The 23971-nt window shown below is 33.0% G+C and overlaps 1 protein-coding gene across 14 annotated transcripts in view; it reads left to right on the top strand.

Moving 5' to 3' along the window:
• The window catches only part of PTPN4 (protein tyrosine phosphatase non-receptor type 4), a 201600-nt gene that overhangs the window by 107493 nt on the left and 70136 nt on the right, over positions 1-23971 (top strand). For all 14 annotated transcript variants that reach the window (XR_013762604.1, XM_079132171.1, XM_079132168.1 and 11 more), the window contains 4 exons: positions 1618-1706; positions 8432-8495; positions 12313-12485; positions 21836-21904. Coding sequence is in view for 13 of the 14 variants with exons in the window: in XM_079132171.1 (XP_078988297.1) it covers positions 1618-1706; positions 8432-8495; positions 12313-12485; positions 21836-21904 (395 nt within the window). In the remaining variant the exon portion in view is untranslated. The remainder of the gene's footprint in view (positions 1-1617; positions 1707-8431; positions 8496-12312; positions 12486-21835; positions 21905-23971) is intronic.

Below are 23971 nucleotides of genomic sequence, written 5' to 3'. Positions count from 1 at the left end.
AAAAAAAAAAAGTGTTGGGGATGTAACTCATTGGTAAAGTGGGTTATATCTCCAACACAGAGAGAGAGAGAGAGAGAGTGTCAAGAGACAATTATAGTGATCCAGGTGAGAAAAAATGGTGGTCGTAGCAGTGGGGTAGTGATAAGTATCAGGAAATGAAAAACCAGGCAGAACAGGTTTTAGAATTAGTCTTGGGATGTGTTAGTTTTTTTTTTTTGTTTGTTTGTTTGTTTGTTTGTTTTTGCGGTGCTGGGGAATGAACTCGGGGCGTTACGCTTGCAAGGCAAGCACTCTACCAGCTGAGCTGTCTCCCCAGCCCAAGGGATGTGTTAAATTTGAGAAGACTTTTACAAATCCAGATGAAGAAGGATGAACAGTTCATATAGACATGGAGTTCAGAGGAAAAGTTTGAACTAGATATAAATTCAGGAGTTGTTAGCTTATAGATAGTATTTATGACTGCAAAATAAGAGCACTGGGGGAAGAAATCTAGTAGACAGTAGAAGAGAAGAGGTCCTCAAAGCTGGAACATTTCAAAGTTTAGAAGTTGGAGAATGAGGAAGAGCAGGAAACCAAGAAGGAACAGCCATTTGGATAGAAAGAAATACTTTTTTTCTGTTAAAGACACAGTTGTATGTCTTCAGAGTCAAGTGAATCAGGAATGGTCTGCTGCGTCACATTTTGCTTATAGGTCAAGTAGGGTGAAGACAGCTGAGTTAGATTTGTGAAAGTCACTGGTGACTTTGTAAGAGCAAGTTTTGGAGGTATAGGGATAGCCAGAGGATAATTAGAGAGTATTCAAGAAAGACTGTGACGACAATAATTTTGAGGAATTTACTGTCCATGACATGGGTAATAACAGCAGGAAACACCCATGTGGCATTTATTAAATGCCAGACACCCTTCCTAGGGCTTTACACGTATTAATACTTTAATCCTTATGACAACCCTGCGAGATGGGAATATTTTATTGCCACTTTATAGATGAGGGAAATAATACACAAATAAGTTAATTTACCTGACCTTCTAATACTTATTTCTGTGTTTAAGAAACAACTTACAGCTTTTTCTAAAGCCCACCCCCCTTTTTTTTGTACCAGGGATTGAACTTAACCTGAGCCACATCCCCAACCTTTTTCATTTTTTATTTTAAGACAGGGTCTAGCTAAATTGCTGAGGCTGGCTTTGAGTTTGCAAGGGATTACAGACATGCGCCACCATTCCTGACTTAAAGCCTCATTTTTAGCCTACATATATGTGAAGACTTTTTGACAGATTAGTTGCAGTAATCAAATAATGTAAAAACATAATCTGGATCAAGCAAAGGACCTCTTCTGTCAGTATAGAGGTATACATATGACTTCATCTGTGTCCCCTTAGAGTACTGAGATCACAGTTTTCCATAATCTTGTTTCACATTTCCATTCATCATTTTTTTGGCCAGTCATCTTTCTTAGGGAAGTATGGTGTGTAGTAATTGCTATTTGGGTTGTAATTAGAATGTTGTTCTATAATATCTTTGAAAATGTCACATTGTATTAAAACTAACCCTGTTTTTAAAATGTATTTCTGACAGTTAAAGGTTGTTATTATTATTTATTATTATTTATTTTGAAGGATCAGAGTAACAATGAAATTATGATTGGTGTGATGTCAGGAGGAATTCTGATTTATAAGAACCGAGTACGAATGAATACCTTCCCATGGTAAGAACTTGATCAATACTTTTGTTTTTACTACTGTATCTCCAAATGTAATAATTTGTATTAAGTAAAGGTGGAAAAATCAAATAATGTAATAATGACATTTAAAAAAAATTTTTAGTCATATATGGACACAATGCCTTTATTTTATTTATTTATTTTTATGTGGTACTGAGGATTAAACCCAGCGCTTCACTCATACCAGAGCGCTTCTCCACTGAGACACATCCCCAGCCTCGGTACTGACATTTTAAATGTCAGTTTTCTTTTGCGGTGCAGCTTACACTTTATCCTGCTTAATTTGGAACCTTCCAGAAAAAAATGGATTTGTTCTTTTAATATAACTAAATAAAAAATATTACTGATGAAAATTTTCTCTTAGAGAATCTTTAAATTCATACTGTAGCATTTTTAGAGCATTTACTTTGTGTCTTCTACCATGTTAAGGGCTCTTAGTACTTCATTTAAATGCATCCATTGTTTAAATGCATCCTACCAGTTTATTAGTTGAAACAAAAATGGATGTAATCTCTTGGGACTATCGTACTAGTCCCATTATATTTGAGATGGTTTTCATAGGGTAAATAGGAATTTCCTCAGTTGAAAGGGAAATGTGGAAAAGGTAGCAAATATTACAGAGTTTATTTAATACATGTCAGGCATTCAATGTAGGAGTACCAAGCAAGCTGAGGCCTGAGGGCAAGTTCATAAAATGAAGGGATACTTGGTTTGCTTTTTCCTTCCTTCATTTATTTTGATTGAGGAGAAAAGCAAGAAAATAAGAATTTAGGAATATATTCCTTGAGGAAGAAATTGCACTCAGACTTATACATTTTATATGCTAAGGAGTTGAGTTTTATTTTATAGATATATATAATTAGAGCAAAATTGAGACATAAAACTCATATTTTCAGTTCCTTAACAGATCAATTATGTTTTAAAAAAATAACAATGTGGATGTATTTAAAGTATCAATTGGAAAATATTATTCAGTGTGAGTTTTTAAATTTTATTTTCAAAAATTACACTAAGTAGATGGGATTTAAGGTTGCTAAAGCTACTAAGTCTGCCTCATCATGGAATATAAGGATTTCTTCTGATCTTAACTAATGATAGTAGTACATAATACAACATTAGGAAAATACGATTTTGTCTCAAGAAGCCTGATTTAAGAGCCTGTATATATGTTATATATGTGTGTGTATATATTCATATATATATATTTTTTTTTTCCTTCAATGTTGTGAATCAAACTCAGGGCCTTACACATTAGGAAAGTGCTGTATCACTGAACTGTACACATAGCCCTTCCAAGTATCTTTGATAATTATCAAATTTGTGAACTTATTTTCACAAAAGCAATATACTTCTCACAAGTATCATATGTGAATAAGACCACATTTATCTCCTAACCATTTTGTAATTGGTATCTATAGCATTGCCATTGCCTTTAAATTTATATTTTAGCAAAGTACTGTATAAACTTACTTTGGAAAACCATAAAATCATTTTATGAGTACTGGTAATGATGATGACTATAATATATATTTCAGGAACTTTATGTCATGTAATATCTTAAATAAGATGCTCAGGCCAAAATTGAAATGGTGCAGATACCAAATATATGCATGAACGAAGAGTTTAGAACTGATATGAAAAAAAATCACTCATGAATTTTAATCCATTTATCTGTAACTCAGAACTCTACAAGTTTGGTAATTATTAGCATATATATATATTTTTAACAAATAAGGAGAAATGCAAAAGTTGGGTGACCCCAAAATTAGATAACTGATAGTATGAAGCAGAGCTTTAAACTCATTTCATTTACCTCTTTACTCAGAATTAGACCTACATGTAGAAAGAATGTGCCACATAATAAATATTCTCCCTTGTGTCCATTTTCCATATATGATTTTCCTCCAGCTCAAGTTTATACTGTAAATTTGTTGGATAACAAAATTGGAGATATGTGGATTCTTTAAATTAGACGTCTTCAGAATGAATACTAACTAGAAGACATTATTAAGACAATGAAAAGAAAAAGAGAGTTCAGATTTTCAATCTAATGAGTAAAAATCTTAGATGTTTACACTTCTATCCTCACAAGGAAAAGGCTGATGATAACCCCAAATCAACAACTTTTGAGATTCTTCAGAGAATTGAGGACACTGATGTTTTGAAAACTGGAGAGACAAATTAATACAGAGAATAATCAAGATTAGAAAACTGCTAGAGCCAGAACTGTTAGGAATACTTAAAAGGGTAGTTATCTAATTCTAGATAGTGAGTTTTGACTAGATTGAGAAATAAAAAGCTTCTGGGGGACCCAGTCTTAGGAAAATCCCTAAGTTTTTTATGTGTTTTACTACCAGGTGCCTCTCCAGGTTCTGAGGGTAGAAGATAGGAGGAAAAAATCCACTTATGCTCTGGCCAGGGATGAGGGAAAGTGACCATTTTAAAAGCCACTAAGAGCTTTCTCTTCTCCTTAACAAGGCCTGCCCTCAGAAACTATTTTGCCATTACCTGAACAATATGAGTTTTATCAGAACCTTACCAAAATGGGGATGGAAATTATCCAATTTAGACTCCTCCTGCTTTCCTAAGGAAGGTCATAACAAAGAGGCAGAAATCACTAAACCACTGAGACATAATCAGGATTAAAGAGCAATTTCTCCCCTGCCCATACCTTAACATCAGTGAGGCTCCTATAGAATAACAGGATTACAACTGAAAACTGCAAAGTTCAGACTATTTAAAGTTTCTATAGGGAAAACAAAAACACAGGTACTAGAAGAAATTGTAACCTCTCACAGTTTGTTTACAACAAATAGTCATCAGCCTTTCCTCTTGCCAGATACAGAATCTCCACTAAAGGGATATTTGCCCTAGTTCCACTTACCCTGTGTATCACATCAGGTATTCAGCAACCAATTACAAAGCATTACTGAAAGATAAAAAACTGAGGAGGCAAGGCAAAGCATCAGAACCAGATTTGGGTATCTCAGAGATTTTAGGATTATATCACAAATTTAAAATAACTAATTAGTATGCAAAGGGCTTTAATGGAAAACTTGTGCACTTTTCAAAATCTGATGACTAATGTTACCGGAGAGATGGAAATCCTGTGAAAGAATGAAAGAAATTGGAAACAATGCAAAAGGAATCAAGAATGCCTTGGGCTGGGGATATAGCTCAGTTGGTAGAGTGCTTGCCTTGCAAGCACAAGGCCCTGGGTTCAATCCCCAGCACCACAAAAAAAAAAAAAAAAAAAAAAAAAAAAAAAAAAGAATGCCTTTAGTTGTCTCATTGGTCATTGTACACAATCTAGATATAGTCAGTGACCTTGAAGATATGTCAGTATAAACTTCACAAACTGAAAAGCCAAGAGCAAAGAGAGAGAGAGAGGGAGAGAAAGAGAAAGAGAAAGAGAAAAAAACAGAATAGTTAAGATAGGTAAGGAGAATACCAGAAGGAGAATTCAAACAAAAGTAGTGATTGATAATCTAAAGTTAATGGCAGCAACCCAACCACAGACCCAAGAAGTTCAGAGGATACCAAACAAATACCCCAAAAATCGAGAGCTACACATAGCATATTCATATTATAGAAAATCAAGGATAAAGAGAAAATCTCAAAAGAGGCAAAAATGCCAGCACCTTCACCAAGGAACCAGGGATAAGAAACCATGCAAGCAGGAAGAGAATGGAGCAAAATATTTTAAAGTGTTGAAAGAAAAAGCTCACAAATTTACAAGTCTGTATTTACCCTTCAGAAGTGAAAGAAATAAAGCTTTCTCAGACAAAAATTGAGGGAGTTTGTTGCTAGCAATCCTGCCTTGTGAGAAAAGTTCTTCAGACTAAAGGAATCTTCAAATTCAGATTATCCAAATGGATTTTAAACAACTTTACTGATATAATTTACTGAATGATTACTTTACTGATATAATTTAGTTACTGATATAATTACATTTGCCTATTAAAGTGTATATTTTAGCAGTTGGTTGTATATTTACATCACCATACTCTAATTTTGAATCATTTTCATTGCCCCAGAGAGGTAACCTTGTAACCATTAAGAATCATTCCCCATCCCTTTCTCTGCCTCTCAGACCCATCACTAGCCCTAGGCAATCACTAATCACTTTCTTTATAGAAATTCCTGTGCTAAATATTCCCTTAAATGAAATCATATGCTATGTGATCATTAGTGACTTAGTTCTTTCATTTAGCATAATGTTTTTGAGGTTCCTGCTGAATCATATTCCATTTTATGTTCATATATCACATTTTGTTTATCAGTTCATTAGTTATTCTACCTTTTGGCCCTTAGGAATGAGGCTGCTATGAATGTATGCATGGAAGTTTTTGTGGACACATGTGCTTTCATTTTATTAGGGCTTACACAAAGGATTGGATTTGCCGGGTTTGCTAATTGTTTTCAAACATGGCTGCATCACTTCACATTCCAAAGAGCAGCATATACATGTTCAGCTTCACCATATTCTCCCCTCTGGTGGTTGTTGTAGGTCTTTTATATTATAGTCATTCTGGTGGGTATGAAGTAATTTTAATTTTTATTTGCATTTCTCTAATGTCTATAATGCTGAGCATTTTTTCAAATGTTGACAGTTCTATCATCTTTCTGGATTATTCAAACTGGACTTTAAAAAAAAAAAGTCTGCATACTATCTCCCAGAGATATGTTAAAAGCATAAAGAGACAGAATGAAAGTAAATGCATTGAAAAAGATAAACCAAGAATATAGAAATCAGAAGAAAACTATTACAGCTACAATGTTATTTGACAAATTAGGTATTAGGTATTGGGTATTTCAAAGTCCTTTATTCATTGTTTAATAATATAAAAAAAACTGTTATACCTAATGTGTATAGAATAAAATCATACAGAATGTCTTCATAAGAGAATACAAGTCATATAAAATAGATCTTATGGTAACAAGTATCCAGTGTATGAACTTTTATTCATTCCCCTTATCTTTTTCTGTTTTTGTTTTTAATTAATACGATTTAAAACTGGGTTAGATTTTCTTTCTACTGATCATTTAGATATGAATAGAGGGTTTTGCTTGTTGCTTGTGTGACAGCTCCTAATCGAAATTCATTTATAACTTCTAAAATCTATGTGCTATTTTTATGATTTCTTAAATGAGGTACCTGGTTTTCTTTTTTTTTTTCCAAAAGTACGATTTGTTTTACCTTGTCTTTTTTTTTTTTTCTTCATTTTCTAGAAATAATGTCCTCAGTCTTATGACATAAGAATTTCCCTGTTTTGTTGTGTCCCTGTGGAAACTTTGAATGTAAAAATAAAACCGAAAATTTTAAACCTAAAAACTAAGTATAAACCAGGAGTGTAGTGGCACATACCTGTAATCCCAGTGACTTGGGAGGCTAAGCAGGAGGATCACAAGTTTGAGGCCAGCTTCAGCACCTTAGTGAGACACAGTCTGAAATTAAAAAATAAAAAGGAACTGGGATTGTAACTCAGTGGTAAAGAGCCCTTAGATTCAATCCTTAGTACCAAACAAACAAAATACCACTAAGCATATCTTTTCTTTCCTATTCTAAACCAGTCATGCTTGAAGCTGACTCATACATTTGCCGCCTCAAATGATTCAAGGTGTGAGAAATCTATTTGGGAATGCTGAGAGCTTCTTGGATGGATAGGGCCCTGAGGTATGAAGACCAAAATTTAGAATCACTATGAAAAAATCAGAAGATTGGGGTAGGATCCCAAAGCAGTTTTCACTAAGATTGAATATCTTTGACCTAATGACCCTGTTTTAAGGTTAAAAAGGATTTGAGTGTTACTTATTACATATGGTTATAATAAGGAGACACATCAGTTTTGCTCATATTGATTATACTAATGGAACTTTGAGAATTCATATCATTGTGAATTGCTTATGAGAAGAAAGTTACATAGAAAGATGAAATTAAAAAAAAAAAAAAAACGTATGCCTTGTAATGGAGGGGTACTGGGGATTGAACCTGGATCCTCGAAAATGCAATGCAGTATTTTAACACAGAGCTACATTCTCAGTCCCTTTTTAAAATTTTATTTTGAGTCGGGGTCTTGCTAAGTTATTCAGTCTGGCTCAAACTTGAGATTTTCCTTCCTTAGCCTCCTAAGTACCTGGGATTATCAGCAAGTGCCACTGTACCTGGTTTAATTATACTTTTTAAAGTCAAATGGAAAATGGTTCTAGGGTCATTGCACAAAGCTGAAAGTTTACATTTTATAAGTATTGCTTGTAGTTTTAAAGAGTAAACTATACCTATATTATTGATCCTTCCTGAATTTTTTTTCTTTTTCTTTTTTCTTTTTTCAGATCTAACCCAGAGCCTCATGCATGCTAATTTGCAAGCACTCTACCATTGAGCCACATCCACAGCCCTATTTTTTTAAATTTTAATTTGTGACACTTAAGTATTTCTGTAGACATGAAATTGGGAAATGTATAGTTTACAATAGATATTTTGATAAAATTTTCCATAGGTGAACTCATAGATTTTAATTAGTTTTTCATGAAGCACCAAAAACTTCAAATTTTTTATATTCTGTGTGTATGTATATAATATATGATAAAATGTTTAGATATTAGTAAATATAAATTTAAAATATCATTTCATAGATACTTTCTTAACTTGTTAATATTTTTCTCTTCATTCAATATTTTAAATGTTCTAGTTTATTCTCTTTTGTAAGGTTGAAGATTGTGAAGATTTCTTTTAAGTGCAAACAGTTTTTTATTCAACTTAGAAAAGAATTGGTAAGTATTTATCTAATAATTATTGATATAAATGAAGTCTTTTATTAAACGAAATGCCTAGTCATTAATGGCAAAACTTTTCTACCACTATAAGTAAAAATGCAATTAATATCATTGATAACTGACTAGTAAGGTAAATGAATTCACTTTTTATGACCAGGTGTATTCATTTCTTCATTGTGTCTGTGGTTCTGATTTAAAGTTCTTCTAGCATTGTTTCTGCTCCTTCTTGAACTCAACCTGATTTTTAACATGTGATATTGCATTGTCAATCCCCAGGGTCCATTCCTAAGAGCAGTAATTGAACATTTTCTGTGGCCTTGTTCTTTTTTCTACTAAGTCCACGACATTCCATTTCAATATAAGTTCATTTTGTTTTAGAAAAACTGAGTGTTTCATTTCTAATTCATGAACCTGTAGCACATTTCTTCCCTGTATTGAAGTGATAATCGCCTTTTTCTATGATAAGTACAAGTTGACTTGTGATGGAAAGTACAGTGTTGGGAATAGTTTTGTCTTGTAAATGATTATCTATTTCATCCAATTAACCTTTTTTATTACACTATTTATTAGAAATCTGCAAATTAATGCAGATTTCAAGATGTCGTGAGTGTGTATATGTGTAAAATGTATTTGAAACCTTAAAAATGTATTTGAATCAAGTACATTTTATCAGGATAGTAATCTAATCTGTGGCTGTTCATTTATGTTCACAAATTATCAAGTTTTTTAAATCAAATTTCTATTGAAGTTAAAATATAACCCAAAAAGGTACATGGTGTGTGTGGGTGGGTATCTGTTTTTGTGTTACTGGCAAGTGAACCCAGGGGTGCTCTACCACTGAGCCACATCCCCAGTCCTTACTAAAATATATAATATATATAACATACATATATTATATAACTATTTATTATAATGGAAGAACAATATATATTTTATATATATTATATATATATATATATATATACACACACACATACCCTTTAATTGTTGATGAACCTTTATTTTTATTTATTTATTTGTATGTGGTGCTGAGAATTGAAGCCCGTGCCTCACACATGCTAGGCAAGCACTCTACCACTGGGCACAACCACAGCCCCACAGCCCTTTTTATTTTGAGATAGAGTCTCAATAAGTTGCCAAAACTGGCCTTACATTTGGAATCATCCTACCTCAGCCTCTTGTGTTGCTTGAATTACAGGCATGTACCCAGCTAAAGGTATGATTTTAAAATATACAACCTGATAAAATAAACATGTTCATTTTAATACCTTATAGATTAATACATAGAACATTACCAACACCCCAGAAACCAGTAATGTGTGGAACTGAGGCCCACTTTCAGTCATTTACCCTTCTAAAATATAAACAACCTTTTCATCTGTACCACCAAGGATTAGTTTGCTTATTTTTGAACCTAAAAAAATGAAATCACATCAACCATTTTCATATTATTTAATCCTCCCACTCATTCTCTTAGGGTAGTGTATCAGTTAGGAGTGTGATTGCCTATAAGTAACAACAGCAACAAAAGTCAACTAGCATTTGATTAAAGACAGTATAGAGGTATACTCTGCAGAAGGTCATCCTGCTAGTGTTTTCTCTTTAAAATATCTCTTTGTTTTTAATACCCAAACTTTAGAAAATGTACTAATCTCAGTATATTTTATGTCCATTTTGTACAAACTATATGGTTAAATTTCTTGTTACATTCCAAATACAGTGGGTAGGATTCAGAAATACATATACAAGTGTCAAAAAGGGGAATATATATGCATCTTAGATCTTGCTGACACAGGGAAGTGTTACTTCATCATATTCACTATAAAGTCATCTGTCATTTTGCCTAATGTTTATGGTACATGTTATACATACTGTATGTGTTACTACGTACAAAACAACTGATAATTATAACTAAGAATTAATTTTCTGGTGATCAAGAAGTGATGTTTTTGGCATATTAACTTCATACATGGTAGTGTATTACTTACATATAGATATTTTACAGTGGTTTAGTCATGGTAAATAGCTTTATGACTTTTTTAATATATACAGTATTGGGGATTGAAACCAGGGGTGCTTTACCACTGAGCTGTATCCCCAGTGCTGCCCCCCCTACACACACACCTTTAAATGTTGAGAACACGGTCTCACTAAGTAGCTGAGGCTGACCTTGAACTTAATGATCATCTTGCCTCAGCCTCCTGAATTGCTGGAATTTCAGGCATGTGCTACAGCTCCTGGCCCTTTTTATGATCTTTGAATGGGGAAAGATTTGTAGAACAGGACATAGAAGGAAATCTTCTTAACCTTAAACATAAAAATTGATAATATGAGCTGTTACAGTTGATAACTTCATAAAAAGACGAGAGAGTGAAATAATAGAATATTCATCATTCTCTCACACGCACACACTCTGTCCTTAGTTTTATATGCAAGCCAATAGAAAAATAAACTAGTAATTTGAACTGCACTTCACACATGATAGTGTATCCACGTGGCCAGTAGTGTGAAAAGGTGTTGAACCTCATTAGTCATGAAGCAGGTACAAATTATAACCAAAGTGTGCTACCTTTGGATACTCACCAGAATAGTACAATGGAAAGGACTGATAAACCAGTGGTTTGTGAAAATACAGAGTATATACGACTGTCAGGTTTTTATGTACTAAAGCTGAACACACTTGCATCTTACAACCCATTCACAGAAAAGTGCATAAATATACACCAGATGACCTACAGAAGTATACATAGCAGCATTATTCTTATCACCTCAGACTAGAAACATCAAATGTCTATCAGCTGTAAAGTGGATAAATAACTGTAGTGTATACATTACAGTAGAATACTGTGAAGAATAAAACTAAGTGAATTACTGCTTCTGTGGATGTGTATCAGAAACAATGTTGAACAGAAAGCAGCCAAACTTAAAGAATCCTATGGATATAAAATTTAAAAATAAGCATGACTAATAAATAATATAAAAGTCAGAAAAGTAATTATGTTTGGAAGGTAATGTAGGAAGGAGAGAGAAAGGAAACTTCTGAGGTAGGGATAGTGATCCATTTCTTAATCTAGGGTGAGGTTAAATGGTTGCATTTGTTGTGTGAAGATCAGAGATGTACACTTACAGCATGTGTACTTTGCTACATATGGTTTACTTCAGTCAAATTACTTAGTGTTTTGTGCCAAACTCTTCAAGAAAGTTAGAGAAATGATTCTAATACTGATTATGTTAAATTTTTCATTTTATGGGACTGGGGTTGTGACTCAGTGGTAGAACACTTGCCTAGCACATGTGAGGCACTGGGATTGATCCTCAGCACCACATAAAAAATAAACAAAATTGTTGTGTCCATCTACAACTAAAAAAAATAAATTATAAACTTTTTTAAATTTTATGACAGCATTCAGAGATAATGAATACTCTTATTAATTTACTTAGAATCAGTATAGATTTATAAAATGAGAAATTGTTGAAAAGTGTAATGATATATCTTAAGTTTAATTTGTGCCCCAAATTTCATTTTAAAATAGAATCACAACTGATAAGTTTTGAAAATAGGTATCAAATTTTTAAACTTATTTCTAACTGTGATCTAAGGTAAAGTTCCTAATGTTACATAATATTATGGACCAAGGTCCGTATTTTACAAATATTTTCCTTTACTGCCTTTTTATTGAATAAACAAAAAAGATCTTAGAGGGATTGGTGTTTGTTTGTAAGGACAGAATAATTTGTCAAAAGTAAATTAAAATGCACTATTAGATTCTGACGTTTTTTTCTGGTATTCTCTGCATTTTTTTGTTTATTACAGCATGAATCTAGAGAAACATTATTGGGATTTAATATGGTAAATTACAGAGCTTGTAAAAATTTGTGGAAAGCATGTGTAGAACATCACACATTCTTCCGTTTGGACAGACCACTTCCACCTCAAAAGAATTTTTTTGCACATTATTTTACATTAGGTTCAAAATTCCGGTACTGGTAAGTACTACTTTTGTATTAAGACTTTATTGTTGGATGTTTTTCCTCCCATAAAAGTAAATGTCTAGTTGATCAAACCATAGAACTATGCTCCTCATACCTACCTATGGAGTCAAAATTCTGGTATAATGAAGCCCTTACCATCTGTATCAGAAAGTTCTGCAGGTTCTTTAGATAATCACCAGGCTTCAGAAACCCATTCCATTGACTGTTTTTTAGGTCCTTATTTTCTAAAGTAAATTAACTACATTTACTTATTTACAGTCTAGACAGGGGTTAAATTTCCATTTGTCTTTATTAATTATTTGTATAAAAACTTATCTTTGTTCAGATACATTTATTTTATTTGTAAAAATTAAGATACATCCTGCATTTTATATACTTTTTTAAAAAAATCTATAATATATATCTGAATTGTCAAACCCTCTGTTATAAAGAGTTCAAAATAGTCATAAGGCAAAATCAAGTTTAGTTGTTGAACAAGAATCCCAGGTTTCTTTTCATAGAACTGTATTTATTTTTAAAATCACTTTTTATTTTTAATTGACACACAATGAGGTATAATGTAACATCTTGATACATCTAAAATATTATAATGATCATATCAGGGTAATTGGCATAGTCATCACAGACATTTATCATTTCTTTTACTAGCTGTTTTGAAATTGACCATTAATTGTTATCAATCAGCATTATCCTATTGTGCTTTAGGACCTTAGAAGTTATTTCTGCTATCCAACTGCACCCATGTCTTGTTTATTCTTGACAGCTTTATTTTTTCCTGAAAGCAAAATGTATTTTTTTCTGAAAGTCTTTGGGGAAATGACTAAGTTTGAAGAAGCTCTGATTGGTTTTGTTTATGGAATTTTTAAAATCCTTTAAAAACTGATTTTAAAATGAAAACCACATAAGACTTGTATAGAAAAAGTTATTCATGGTCTTCTAGTAAGACAAATGTTGTTGATTTTGGCTGTTTCTGTTCACAAGATAAGATTTTTTATCTTCAATAAATAAAACCTTTGATCGTCATGTGATATAGGTTGATTCATGTTATATAGACATTTTTAAATGCCCAGTTTGTAATCTCAATAAAAAAAATACTGCATAAAGTTTAGTACAGAATATATCACTAAAAATGCATGCCCTCATCCCAAGAAAATGCGGTAAAAGTCACAAAAGTTTAGTAACAACAATTAAACAGAATTAGGAAAATTTCAATTTAAAAAAAACTGCAAGATCTTAAGTGACTTGATATGTTTTAACTCCTTTCTCACTTTCCTAAAAGAAATACTGAGAAAAAAGTATTTGCAAAATTAAAGGTAATTAGTCTGAGAGAGATTGTGTCTGGTCAGTGGTGAAAGTCAAGGGAAAGTTGCTGAACCTTCCCTCCTGAAGAAATCTCAAAGGCTGTATGGTATATGAAATGTGTGATCAGTATAAACCCAGCCCCAAGAGTATTCCTTCAGTGAATCTAATTTCTAAAGGACCACTGGGGTAATTACCCAAATACTGACCCTACTTTCTGGTAGAATTCTTTCTTTGCCCTTATCCTTGCAGAAATGTATGTCCATCCGTCCATCCATCTCTCTCTCTCTCCACCCCTTCCCTCTCCACACACACATACCCATTTTACTTAGAAATTACTAGAACACAGTAACCAGCCTTCAACTACAGTTCATACAGGTCTCAGATGAGGAAAAATTCAAGAAAGTAATTTAAACCATACCACTGAAAACAAAGTCTAGACATGATGAATACAAATGGAAGATACAATTAAAGAAACTATTTTGGAGAAAATCATCTCTGAAACCAAAGGAAGTTTCTACCATAGACATTAATGAAAAAACAAGTTTAAGAACAATCTTATATTTAAAAACAAAACAAAAGTTAAGATTGATGGAGAGGAGAACAATAAGTGCCATTCAGACTGTTACTGCCCTTGGGAGAAGATTGACCTAGTATTCACAGACTTTACACATTCAACAAAACTGAGATTATGGTCTATTAAATGGAATCTCTACATTTTTCAAAGTTGAATAAAATATTTTAAAATAGATTTATTGAGGTATTCACACATAATAAACTACTGCATTTAAAATTGATGTTTGAATCTCCATTAATTCTTCACCATAATCTCAATAACAAGCATACCCATCACACACAATAAAGGTCTATTTCTCTGTGACCACCTTTCTCCTACCCTTGGTCCTCAGACAACCACTGCTCTATTCTCTGTCATTATAGATTTTTAGGATTTTATGTAAAGTGAAATATAGGAAGTATTCTTTTTAGTCTCTCCACTTTTACTCAGGCTAATTACTTCAAGATTCATCCATGTCCTTGCCTGTATTGATAACTTGTTTTTTTTGTATTGCAGGGTAGTAATCCATTGTGTAGATAAATGATAATTGCTTATCCATTTGATGTTGGATATAAAATGGATTGTTTCCAGGTTTAGGGTATTACAAATGAAGCTGCTGTGAACATGCATGTGCAAGTGTTTGTATGGACATTTTCTTTAAATTTTCTTGGATAAATAGCTAAAAGTATAATGGCCAGCTTATGTGGTAGATGTAGGTTTAACTTTTTAAGAAACTGTCAAACATTTTGTCCAAGCAGTTGCACCTTTGTGTACGTTCCTGCAGTGTATAATAGTTCCATCTCAGGGCTGAGGGTATAACTCAGTGGTAGGATACTTACCTAACATGCATCAGACCATGGGTTCAATCCCTACTACCACCCAAAAAAATGGGGTTCTAGCTCTACCACATCCTCAAAGATAATGTTTGCTGTTATCTTTTTAGTATTTACAAGTATCTTCTGAAGAGAACAGATTTTGAATTTTGATGAAGTTCAGCTTACTTATTTGTTTTTTTATGGACCTTTTGTTATCATATCCAAGAAATCTTTGCTTAATCCAAGATAAAGATTTATTCCTCTCTTTCCTTCTAAGAGTCTTACAGATTTTGCTATTACATTTAGTTCTTACATTTAGGTGATACATTTAAATATAATTCTTATATTTGATGTGAAATATGGGTTGGAGTTGATTTTTTGCATGTTTATATCGAGTTGTTCCTTTTCACCTTTATCAAAAATGAGTTGCTCATATTTGTATCATCCTGTTGTTAGACTTATTTCTTACAGTTCAGTATTATTAGTCCTCCAACTTTGCTTCTGTTTTTAAAAGTTATTTTGGATATTCTAACTATTTCGCGTTTCCATTTGAATTTTAGAATTAATTTTCCAGTTTCTACCAAAAAAATGCCTTTGGGGATTCTAATTGGAATTGTGCTGAATCTGTATACCCATTTTTATAGAGAATTGACATCTTAAAAATATAGACTCTTCCAACTCATGAAGCACAATGTCTTTTTCTTAAGTCTTACTTCTCCAGCAATGTTTTTAGTTTTTGATGTACATGTCTTTCATATCTTTGTCAAACTTAGCCTTACATATTTCATATTTTTATCCATAAGTATTTTTTTAAATACTGATTTCAAAGTGATCATTGCCATTAGATGGAAATGATTTTGTAATATTGACCTTGTTTCCTGAAACCTTTCTAAACTCACTTAAAAGGAGCTTTTTTATAGTTTCCAACAGGTTTTTTTTTTTTTTTTTTTTTTTTTTTGTACCAGAGATTGAACCCAGAGATGCTTATCCACTGAGCCACATCCCTAGCCCTTTTTGTATTTTATTTAGAGAGTGTCTTACTGAGTTGCTTAGGGCCTTGCTAAATTGCGCTTGTCCTCCTGCCTCAGCCTCCTAAGCTGCTGGAATTATAAGCGTGTACTACCACGCCCAGCATTTTCCAACAGATTTTCTCCTGAGAAGATAAGATGGTTTTAGTTCTTTTCTTCTAACCTTTTTCTTTTTCTTTCCTTATTGTTCCATCTGGATTACAGTGTTGAACAGTGTTGAATACAAGTGATGAGAGCAGACTTGTTGCCTTCTTTATCTTAGTAGAAAGCATGTCATCTTTTCATTCTGAAGTATGATTTTGGTTGTAGGCTAGATGCCCTGTGACATTCATGTTAAGGAACTTCCCTTTGTTTCTTCTTTCCTGGAAGTTGTTTTAGGATTGGGTTATTAATTTTTGTTAACGGCTTTCTCTGTAATTCTTGAGATGGTTTTCTTTTCAGTGTGTTAATGTAATCAATTACTTTGTGAGTTTCGAGTGTTAAACCAACCTTTGATTCCTGGGATAAATACCACTTGGTTGTGCTATCTTTTTTATATGTTCTCTAAATGAACTTGTTAAAATTTTGTTTAGAATTTTTGCATCTGTGCTCATGAAGGATATTGGTCTGTAGTTTTCTATCTTAGAGTGACATTGTCAGGTTTCTCTGTTAGGATAACATTGGCCTTATTGAAGGAATTGGAATATCTCTATTTTCCTGGAAGAGTTTGCATGGTAATGCTCTTATTTCCTTCATAGATGTTTGATACAATTTATTAATTAGACCAAATTACTTTGTTATATTGTACACATGCATAAAGATATAACAACAAATCCCATCATTATATTCAATTATAATGCACCTTTTAAAAACATGGAGGGAAGTGGCATAAATAAATAATAGGTGTTATATTTGAATTATGAAAGACATTTCACCAGCCTTGGATATTTTTGATCTCTTTCATGATTGCTAATAAAAGAGTTTTAAATAGTATGAAAAGAAAAAGAATTTACCAATTCTTCTGGGTAGTTTTATTTCTTGGAAAGTTTTAAACAAACATCTAAAATTTTTAATAGATAAGACAGTTCCTGTTTTCCTTTTCTTCCTGAGCAAACTTCGGTGTGTTTCTTTAAACAAAGTTTTCTATTTCATCTGAGTTGTTGACTTTGTTAACATGAAATTCATAATGTTCCCATTATTTTTTTGGTATGTCCAGAATTTAGTAATGTCACTTGTCTCGTTGGTTTTGATAACTTGTGTGTTCTCTTTATTTTTCCTTGATCAGTCTTGCTAGAATTTTAACTAATTGGATTAAATATTTTTGAACAATGAATATGCCAAATAAACTTGTCTTCAGGCTTTTGTAGCTTGTGGACCACCCTTTGTCTGTGAAGTCCTAATGAAAATAAAAGAGACTAAAAAATATTAAGCTCACCCAGGTTGCCATTCAAGTCTAAAGGCAGCATGACATTTTTCAGTATGTAAAACCTCAGGTAATAGAACCTCTCTCAGCCTTTGAAAAACCATTTTATAGTAAAATTTAGCCAACCAAGGGATAATTCAAAATAACTCAAGAAAAATTCTTCACTTAAATAATTATTAAATCCTTCAAATAGAATTAATACTTGACAACTGCGAGAATGATAACTACAAAATAGATATAAAATATTAAATTTTAAAATAAATACTATAACTTAAAAAAAAAAAAAAGGAAATTCAGCCATACCTGTAATTCCAACAACTCAGGAGGATAAGGCAGGATTGCAGGTTCAAAGCCAGCCTGGACAACTTAGACGCTGTCTCAAAATAAAATTTAAAAAGGAAGGGACCATGTAGCTCAGTGGTAGAGTGTCCCTGGCCCATGGGTTCAATCCCCAGTTCTACAAAAAAGAAAAGGAAAAAAAAAAAAAAGCAAGTAGGAAGAAGTATTTGAATCCTTAACATATAGCTTTAAATATTAATACATGAGCTTCTTGTGCTTTTCCCAATCTTTTTTCCTTATTTTTCTTTTCCCTTTCTTTCATTTCAAAGGAAATCAACATGATCTTTCCATTAAAACTAGAATATAGTTGAGCGTGGTCATGCATGCCTATAACCTCAACTGATCCAAAAGTGAGGCAGTACGATAGCTTGATCCCAGGAATTTTTTTTTTTTTTATGGCTTTATTTATTTTTTTTTTTTTTACGTGGTGCTGAGGATTTAATCTACCTTACAAGTGCTAGGCAAGTGCTCTACCACAGAGCCACAACCTCAGCCCTAATCCCAGGAATTTGAGGCCAACCTAGGCAATGTAGTGAGACCCTATCTCAAAAAAATTAAAAATAAAATAAATAAAAGTGGCATATATCTTATATTCACATTAAGATTCTATTTATATTTCAAGCCTTTTTTCAGAATGATTGTTACCTGTGCTTAATGATGATTTCTTGGTGGTAGGACTGTGGTCCAATAAAACAATTTTTTTTAAATTCTTAGGCCTTTTTTTATGTCACTTGAATTACTTATAAATAATAAGCATATATATGTATATACATACATATATATAGGTATTCTTGGCATTTTCTTATTGCTCAAAAGATCAGTATCTTACTGTCAGAATTTTGTGTTCTAAGAGTCGTACAGTTTTACATTTTATTCTAATAACAATGCTAAGCCCTTAAAGACTGTGTTATGGATAATATGCAATATAAACCCTTTTGGCATTGTTTATAAATTGTTACTTTCGGGACTCGGGCAGTAGCTCGGTGGCAGAGCTTTTGGCTAGCATGTGTGAAGCACTGGGTTCAATCTTTAGCTCCACATAAAAATAAACAAACAAAAGGCATGCTGTTCATCTACAACTACAAAAAGTTTTAAATAAATAAATTGTTCCTTATTGTGAAATTCAGTTATAAAACCAGGCTTTTGAGTAAGAGCGTTCTGTTTGAATCTTCTTCACTGGATAATTAATGTATCTGTCAGGATTTAATTAGAAGAACAAAGACTTTTTGATATTTCAAACAAGAGCGATTTAATTGAGGGAACTGGTTATACAGGTGTTAAAAAGACTGGGAAGGCAAGAGGGAATAAAGAGGGCTATGAAGAGGCAAACAAGAAGAAGGGGTATTGCCGATGGATCAAAAACTTAGGTCACTTCTGGACTATAGTTCCCAGGCCTGGGTTTAGTACTAAACAGTAAGAGCCACTGTCACAGTTCTGAATCTTCCAGAGAAGTGTTGCTTTAGCCAACAATGGAACCATCTACAAGATGCTGTTTCTCACTGTGCCCTATTCCCACAACTTAAAGCAGTTATCAGCATCTTCCTGTTTCCTGCTCTGCCTTTCTCTGCTTTCTAATCTTCTATTAGTACCTTCTAAAGACAGAACTTAACAGAAAGACAGGTGGCAAAGGAATGTAGAAAATGGAGTTTATTTACTTACAACCCCCTGCTAAACGTGGTGGAGCACAAAAGGACAGAATTGATACCTATTTTTACAGAGCTGGAGCCTTCCAGAAAACTGAGGCAGAGTTCGGTCCCTCTCCCTCCTTCAAATGCTGATTCTTGCAATCAGATCAGAAAGATTTCAGTCATGTCACTCAGAGCAACAGGCATGAGTTTATTGAAGGGTTAGGAAAAGGGGACACTCTCAAGGGAGAGAATAGGTCCTTTCAGAGAAAAGAGGGACAAATTGCCTCTCCTGCACTACAGTTTTACTGGGGATCCCAAAGAAGTTTCCGGAGAGTCCCACCCAGGTCCACCTCTTGACTTTTGACTGACAGCAGGATGACATCAGACTTTCAAGTCCCTACTGCCATGACAACTCTAAGTCACCTTAGCACATAATGACCGATTCAAATTGGATTCTTAACCATGCATTCTGACAGATTTTATGATTAGGAGGAATTATCTTATCGCCCTGAATTTCAGGATCTGGTCTGTGAAAAGGGTCACGAAAGTCTTCCCCTTCAGGGTAACTTGGCTTCTTCTTATCGATATAATTTTGGACCTGCATTTCTCCTGCAGATAACAGGTAGTTTGCTGAGGAATGTAACATATCCTGTCCGCTTAAGCCCAGGCAGGGCTGCAGGTAAATTGCTTCTTGGAAAAGAAAGCATGTGGGGGTCAGCACGGTGGGCCCATTTTATAAAATTATTCTCTTAACCTCATGTTCCTACCACCCACATCTGTCTGCCCCCATCACTATGACAGCTCAGTCCACATTAAATTAGTGTGTATACACAAACCATATATATATTTATCATATATATTTATAGTTTTAAAGATTAAGTTTTATGCTTATAGTCTCTTAAGAACTTTAAAAACATCTAAAGCACTTTTTAATCGTCAGAGTGATTAATAGTCATAAATGAGGTAAGAAAGGCAGCATGACAAATTTTTAACTGGCCAGTCATACCTAAAAACTATACCCCAAACAAACACTTTTTCCCTCAAAGTAAGCAGTGGTTGACAGTACAAGTACTATTATCATACCTAAAATGTTGAAATATTATTTTGACTGGTAGCATTAGACAGATGTATTATTTTCCCCACCATCCTCCACACACACACACACACACACACACACACACACACACACACACACACACACCCATCTCTGTTCCAGAATATCTGGCGATTACATCATTATTCTAATGTGAAATTACAAATAGTGAGGAACTTTAATTTATTACATCTTCCTTAGAGGAAATATATTTTCTTAGGAAATGTGAACTTACCAGCATTAAAATATCATGTTACTGTTTCTCATTTTTCCATTAAAACCTCACAGGCATGCTATTCAGATCTCGTTGATTGATACTTACCCATGGAAAATGGTCTTAAAATAGCTCGTGTAGCTTTGGAAACCTTTATTTGACTACTCTTATGTACATTGATACCTGCATTTGTAAATGGTTGTTTGATGTACTAGAAATGTATGTTCATTCACACTTAAGTAATGAAATACCACAAATTTTAAAATTCTCTGAAAATCAACTGTATTAACAAAGTTGGTGTGAACATACTGGTATACAAAGGAGGACAATTAGATTGCCTGCATAAAGTGTTATTGTTCAACAAATCCGTTTCAAGATAAATATCTTAGTGCCAGATCCCTAATTTATTTCTGTCTTTAGTTTCCTTTCTACATTGAAAAATCTGGAATTGCCCCACATCTGGACATGGAGGGAATTGATATGTTACCAGTCCTCATATCTGTGTGATTATTACCAGTTGGAAAGGAAGAAAAAGCAGTTCTCCAAGATTCCCCTCATTTCAGCTCCTTGCTTAAGGAGTAATGGAGGCAACTAGCTAAACCCCAAACCTGTGGAGGCAGGACAGGGCTGGTAGAGTTTGTTTAAGCTAGGCCATGGCATCCTGTTTCTTACTCTAGAGAGAATGTTTTTGCAGAGGAGAAGCAGGAAGGAATTTCTTTCACACAAAAGTATTTTGCTCATACTCTTAAGTATCTGAAAATAAAATATCTATGGAACACATCTTTGTTCATTAATGGGAAAACTTCATCCATCCAGGTAGAACTGGAATGTAGTTCAGTCTTACTCTGCTTTGTTGTTATTGTTGTTAGAAATGTCTTGTCTCATACAAAATTGTAAAATAATCATGTTGTGTGTTGTCATTTTATCTTGTAGTTCTCTTTAAGATATTGTGCATATTTATGTATTTCAGTGGGAGAACTGAAGTCCAGTCAGTTCAGTATGGCAAAGAAAAGGCAAATAAAGACAGGGTATTTGCAAGGTAAGCCAATTCTGTTTCAGTGTCTGAATTTTTTTGAAGGATTAAAATTATTTAAAACTTCTTCTGAATGATTACAGAATAGTCTACAAGTCCTTTTCTTTATTCACACAATTGATTTGTTTTCCTTCCCTCCAAAAGTGAAAATTATTCCTTTTTTCTAGTTAATGAAAATGAGAGGTAGGATACATATTTAAATTTAAAACCCAACATTGTCCAATAACATGAAAAATTTTCATCCCAAAACAACCATTTCAAATTTTCAAGAGTTTATTCAAGATTTTTCTGTGCAATATAAATATTTATATGTATGTATATATTTGTTTCAAAATTGTTTCATGCTTTTTGTTGCTTGCTTTTATCACTTAACATACCATGCACATTCTCTTTGATGCTGAAAAAAATCTAGTAATTTATAATGGCAGTAAGTCTTTAAATGGTTAAATCTTTTTATAGTTAAATGTAAATCTAACTTTCAGGTTCTTCCCTTTACTCCTGCCATGTCCCTGCCTCTAGAGTAGGAGTTGTTGCTAAGACTATTTGTGACTGTCACAGTAATATGTCTTGAGAGCTTATAAAAATAAATAATAAATATTAACTACCAGCTACTACATTTGAAGCAAAAAAAAAAAAAATACTGAAGCATGTGTTTGTGTTTGAGTAATAAAATACACTTCCCCTTTTTCCTTCTGATTTGTCTGTAAATAATCTATCAGGGAAACAGTCTGTGAAAATGCCTTGATGTTGGAAGGATTCAGCTGGTCAGGGATATAGCATTTTGCTGTGATAAGATTTCTTGAATTTGGGTAACAGAATTCATTTTGGCATTTGTTCAGAAAAATTTTGAAATCAGTTTATTCTTATGTCTTGTTTTTAGGTTTATGAGGGGGAAGTTATCTTTTTATTTAATATAAATTTTAGTGGCTTAGTTATTTTGGAAGGGAGAAAAGAGAAAGAACACAGAGGTGGTTATCCTAATCATCATGACTCCTGAAATTACTCAAAGTCCTCCTTTTTACAGTGCTGAACACCATTATTTCCAGTTAATAATAAAGACCTGTACAAAGGTGAAATGTACAGCAAATGTTAATATGAAATTGTTTTATTACAATTGCTCTTGAGAAATAATTATTCTAATGAATTTGTTCTAGTTCTTAGTACAGTAATGATTTTGCAATACTCATTTCAGTACTTGTTAAAAATGAAAATATTTTTCCCGATTCATAGTGTTACGACTGCACCAGAACAATATTCTTAAGCCTTTTTCTTTCCTTTCCTAACAAGAAACTTTTTTCTTGTTTAATATTTACAAAAAAAAGATGAAATTTAATGATAGTTGTAATATGATGTTCATGAGTACAATATTATAGGTGTATTTTTATCTTAAAGTTGATATTCATTGCAAATGGTTTCTGTTTTTATTTTTTTGTTTTGTTTCATTTTTTGTTGAGCTAGGGATGAAACCCACAACTTGCACATGCTAAGCAAGCACTCTACCTCTTTGTTATATCCCCAGCACCACAAATAGTTTCTTTATAAGTGTTGTTTTAATATTTTCGGTCATATCAGATTTTAGAAATATGCAATTATACCTACATCTTAGTTGTTCATTTTGTGTAGTCATTATTAAATGTGAAGTTAATGGGTTATTTTATAAAACAAGTTTGCATTCAATGAATAGTAGAGCTGGAATTCCAATATGATAATCCTCAAATGTCTTCTGTTTTGTTGGAATTATATGAATTCTCCTTGAACTAAGAAGTCATCAACTGGAAAGAGGTTTTAGTGGTACTGGGCTAGTTTAGTGATCCTTCCATGTCTAAAAGACTAGGCTTTCTGGGGTTGTTTTCCTAATATAATATTGTTGTGATGAACCCATACATATCCATCAAATTTCTATAGTAGTTTCAGCAACTGTTAAATTATTTTGGTAAAGTATTAGAAAATTCCAGAATTTCTTACCTGTTTTGAAATTTTAGTTGGCAACATAAATAGATAAAAAAGATTTCTTCTTAAATTTTTCATGTAATAAATTTTATAGTGTTTTTTCCTCTGTCAACTCTTGGAACT

This window comes from Sciurus vulgaris, assembly GCF_902686455.1.
Source record: "Sciurus vulgaris genome assembly, chromosome: 3".
Classification (NCBI taxonomy): Eukaryota; Metazoa; Chordata; class Mammalia; order Rodentia; family Sciuridae; genus Sciurus; species Sciurus vulgaris.
The sequence above is the reverse complement of the archived record's forward strand: the minus strand, read 5'-3'. Positions and strand labels throughout refer to the sequence as shown.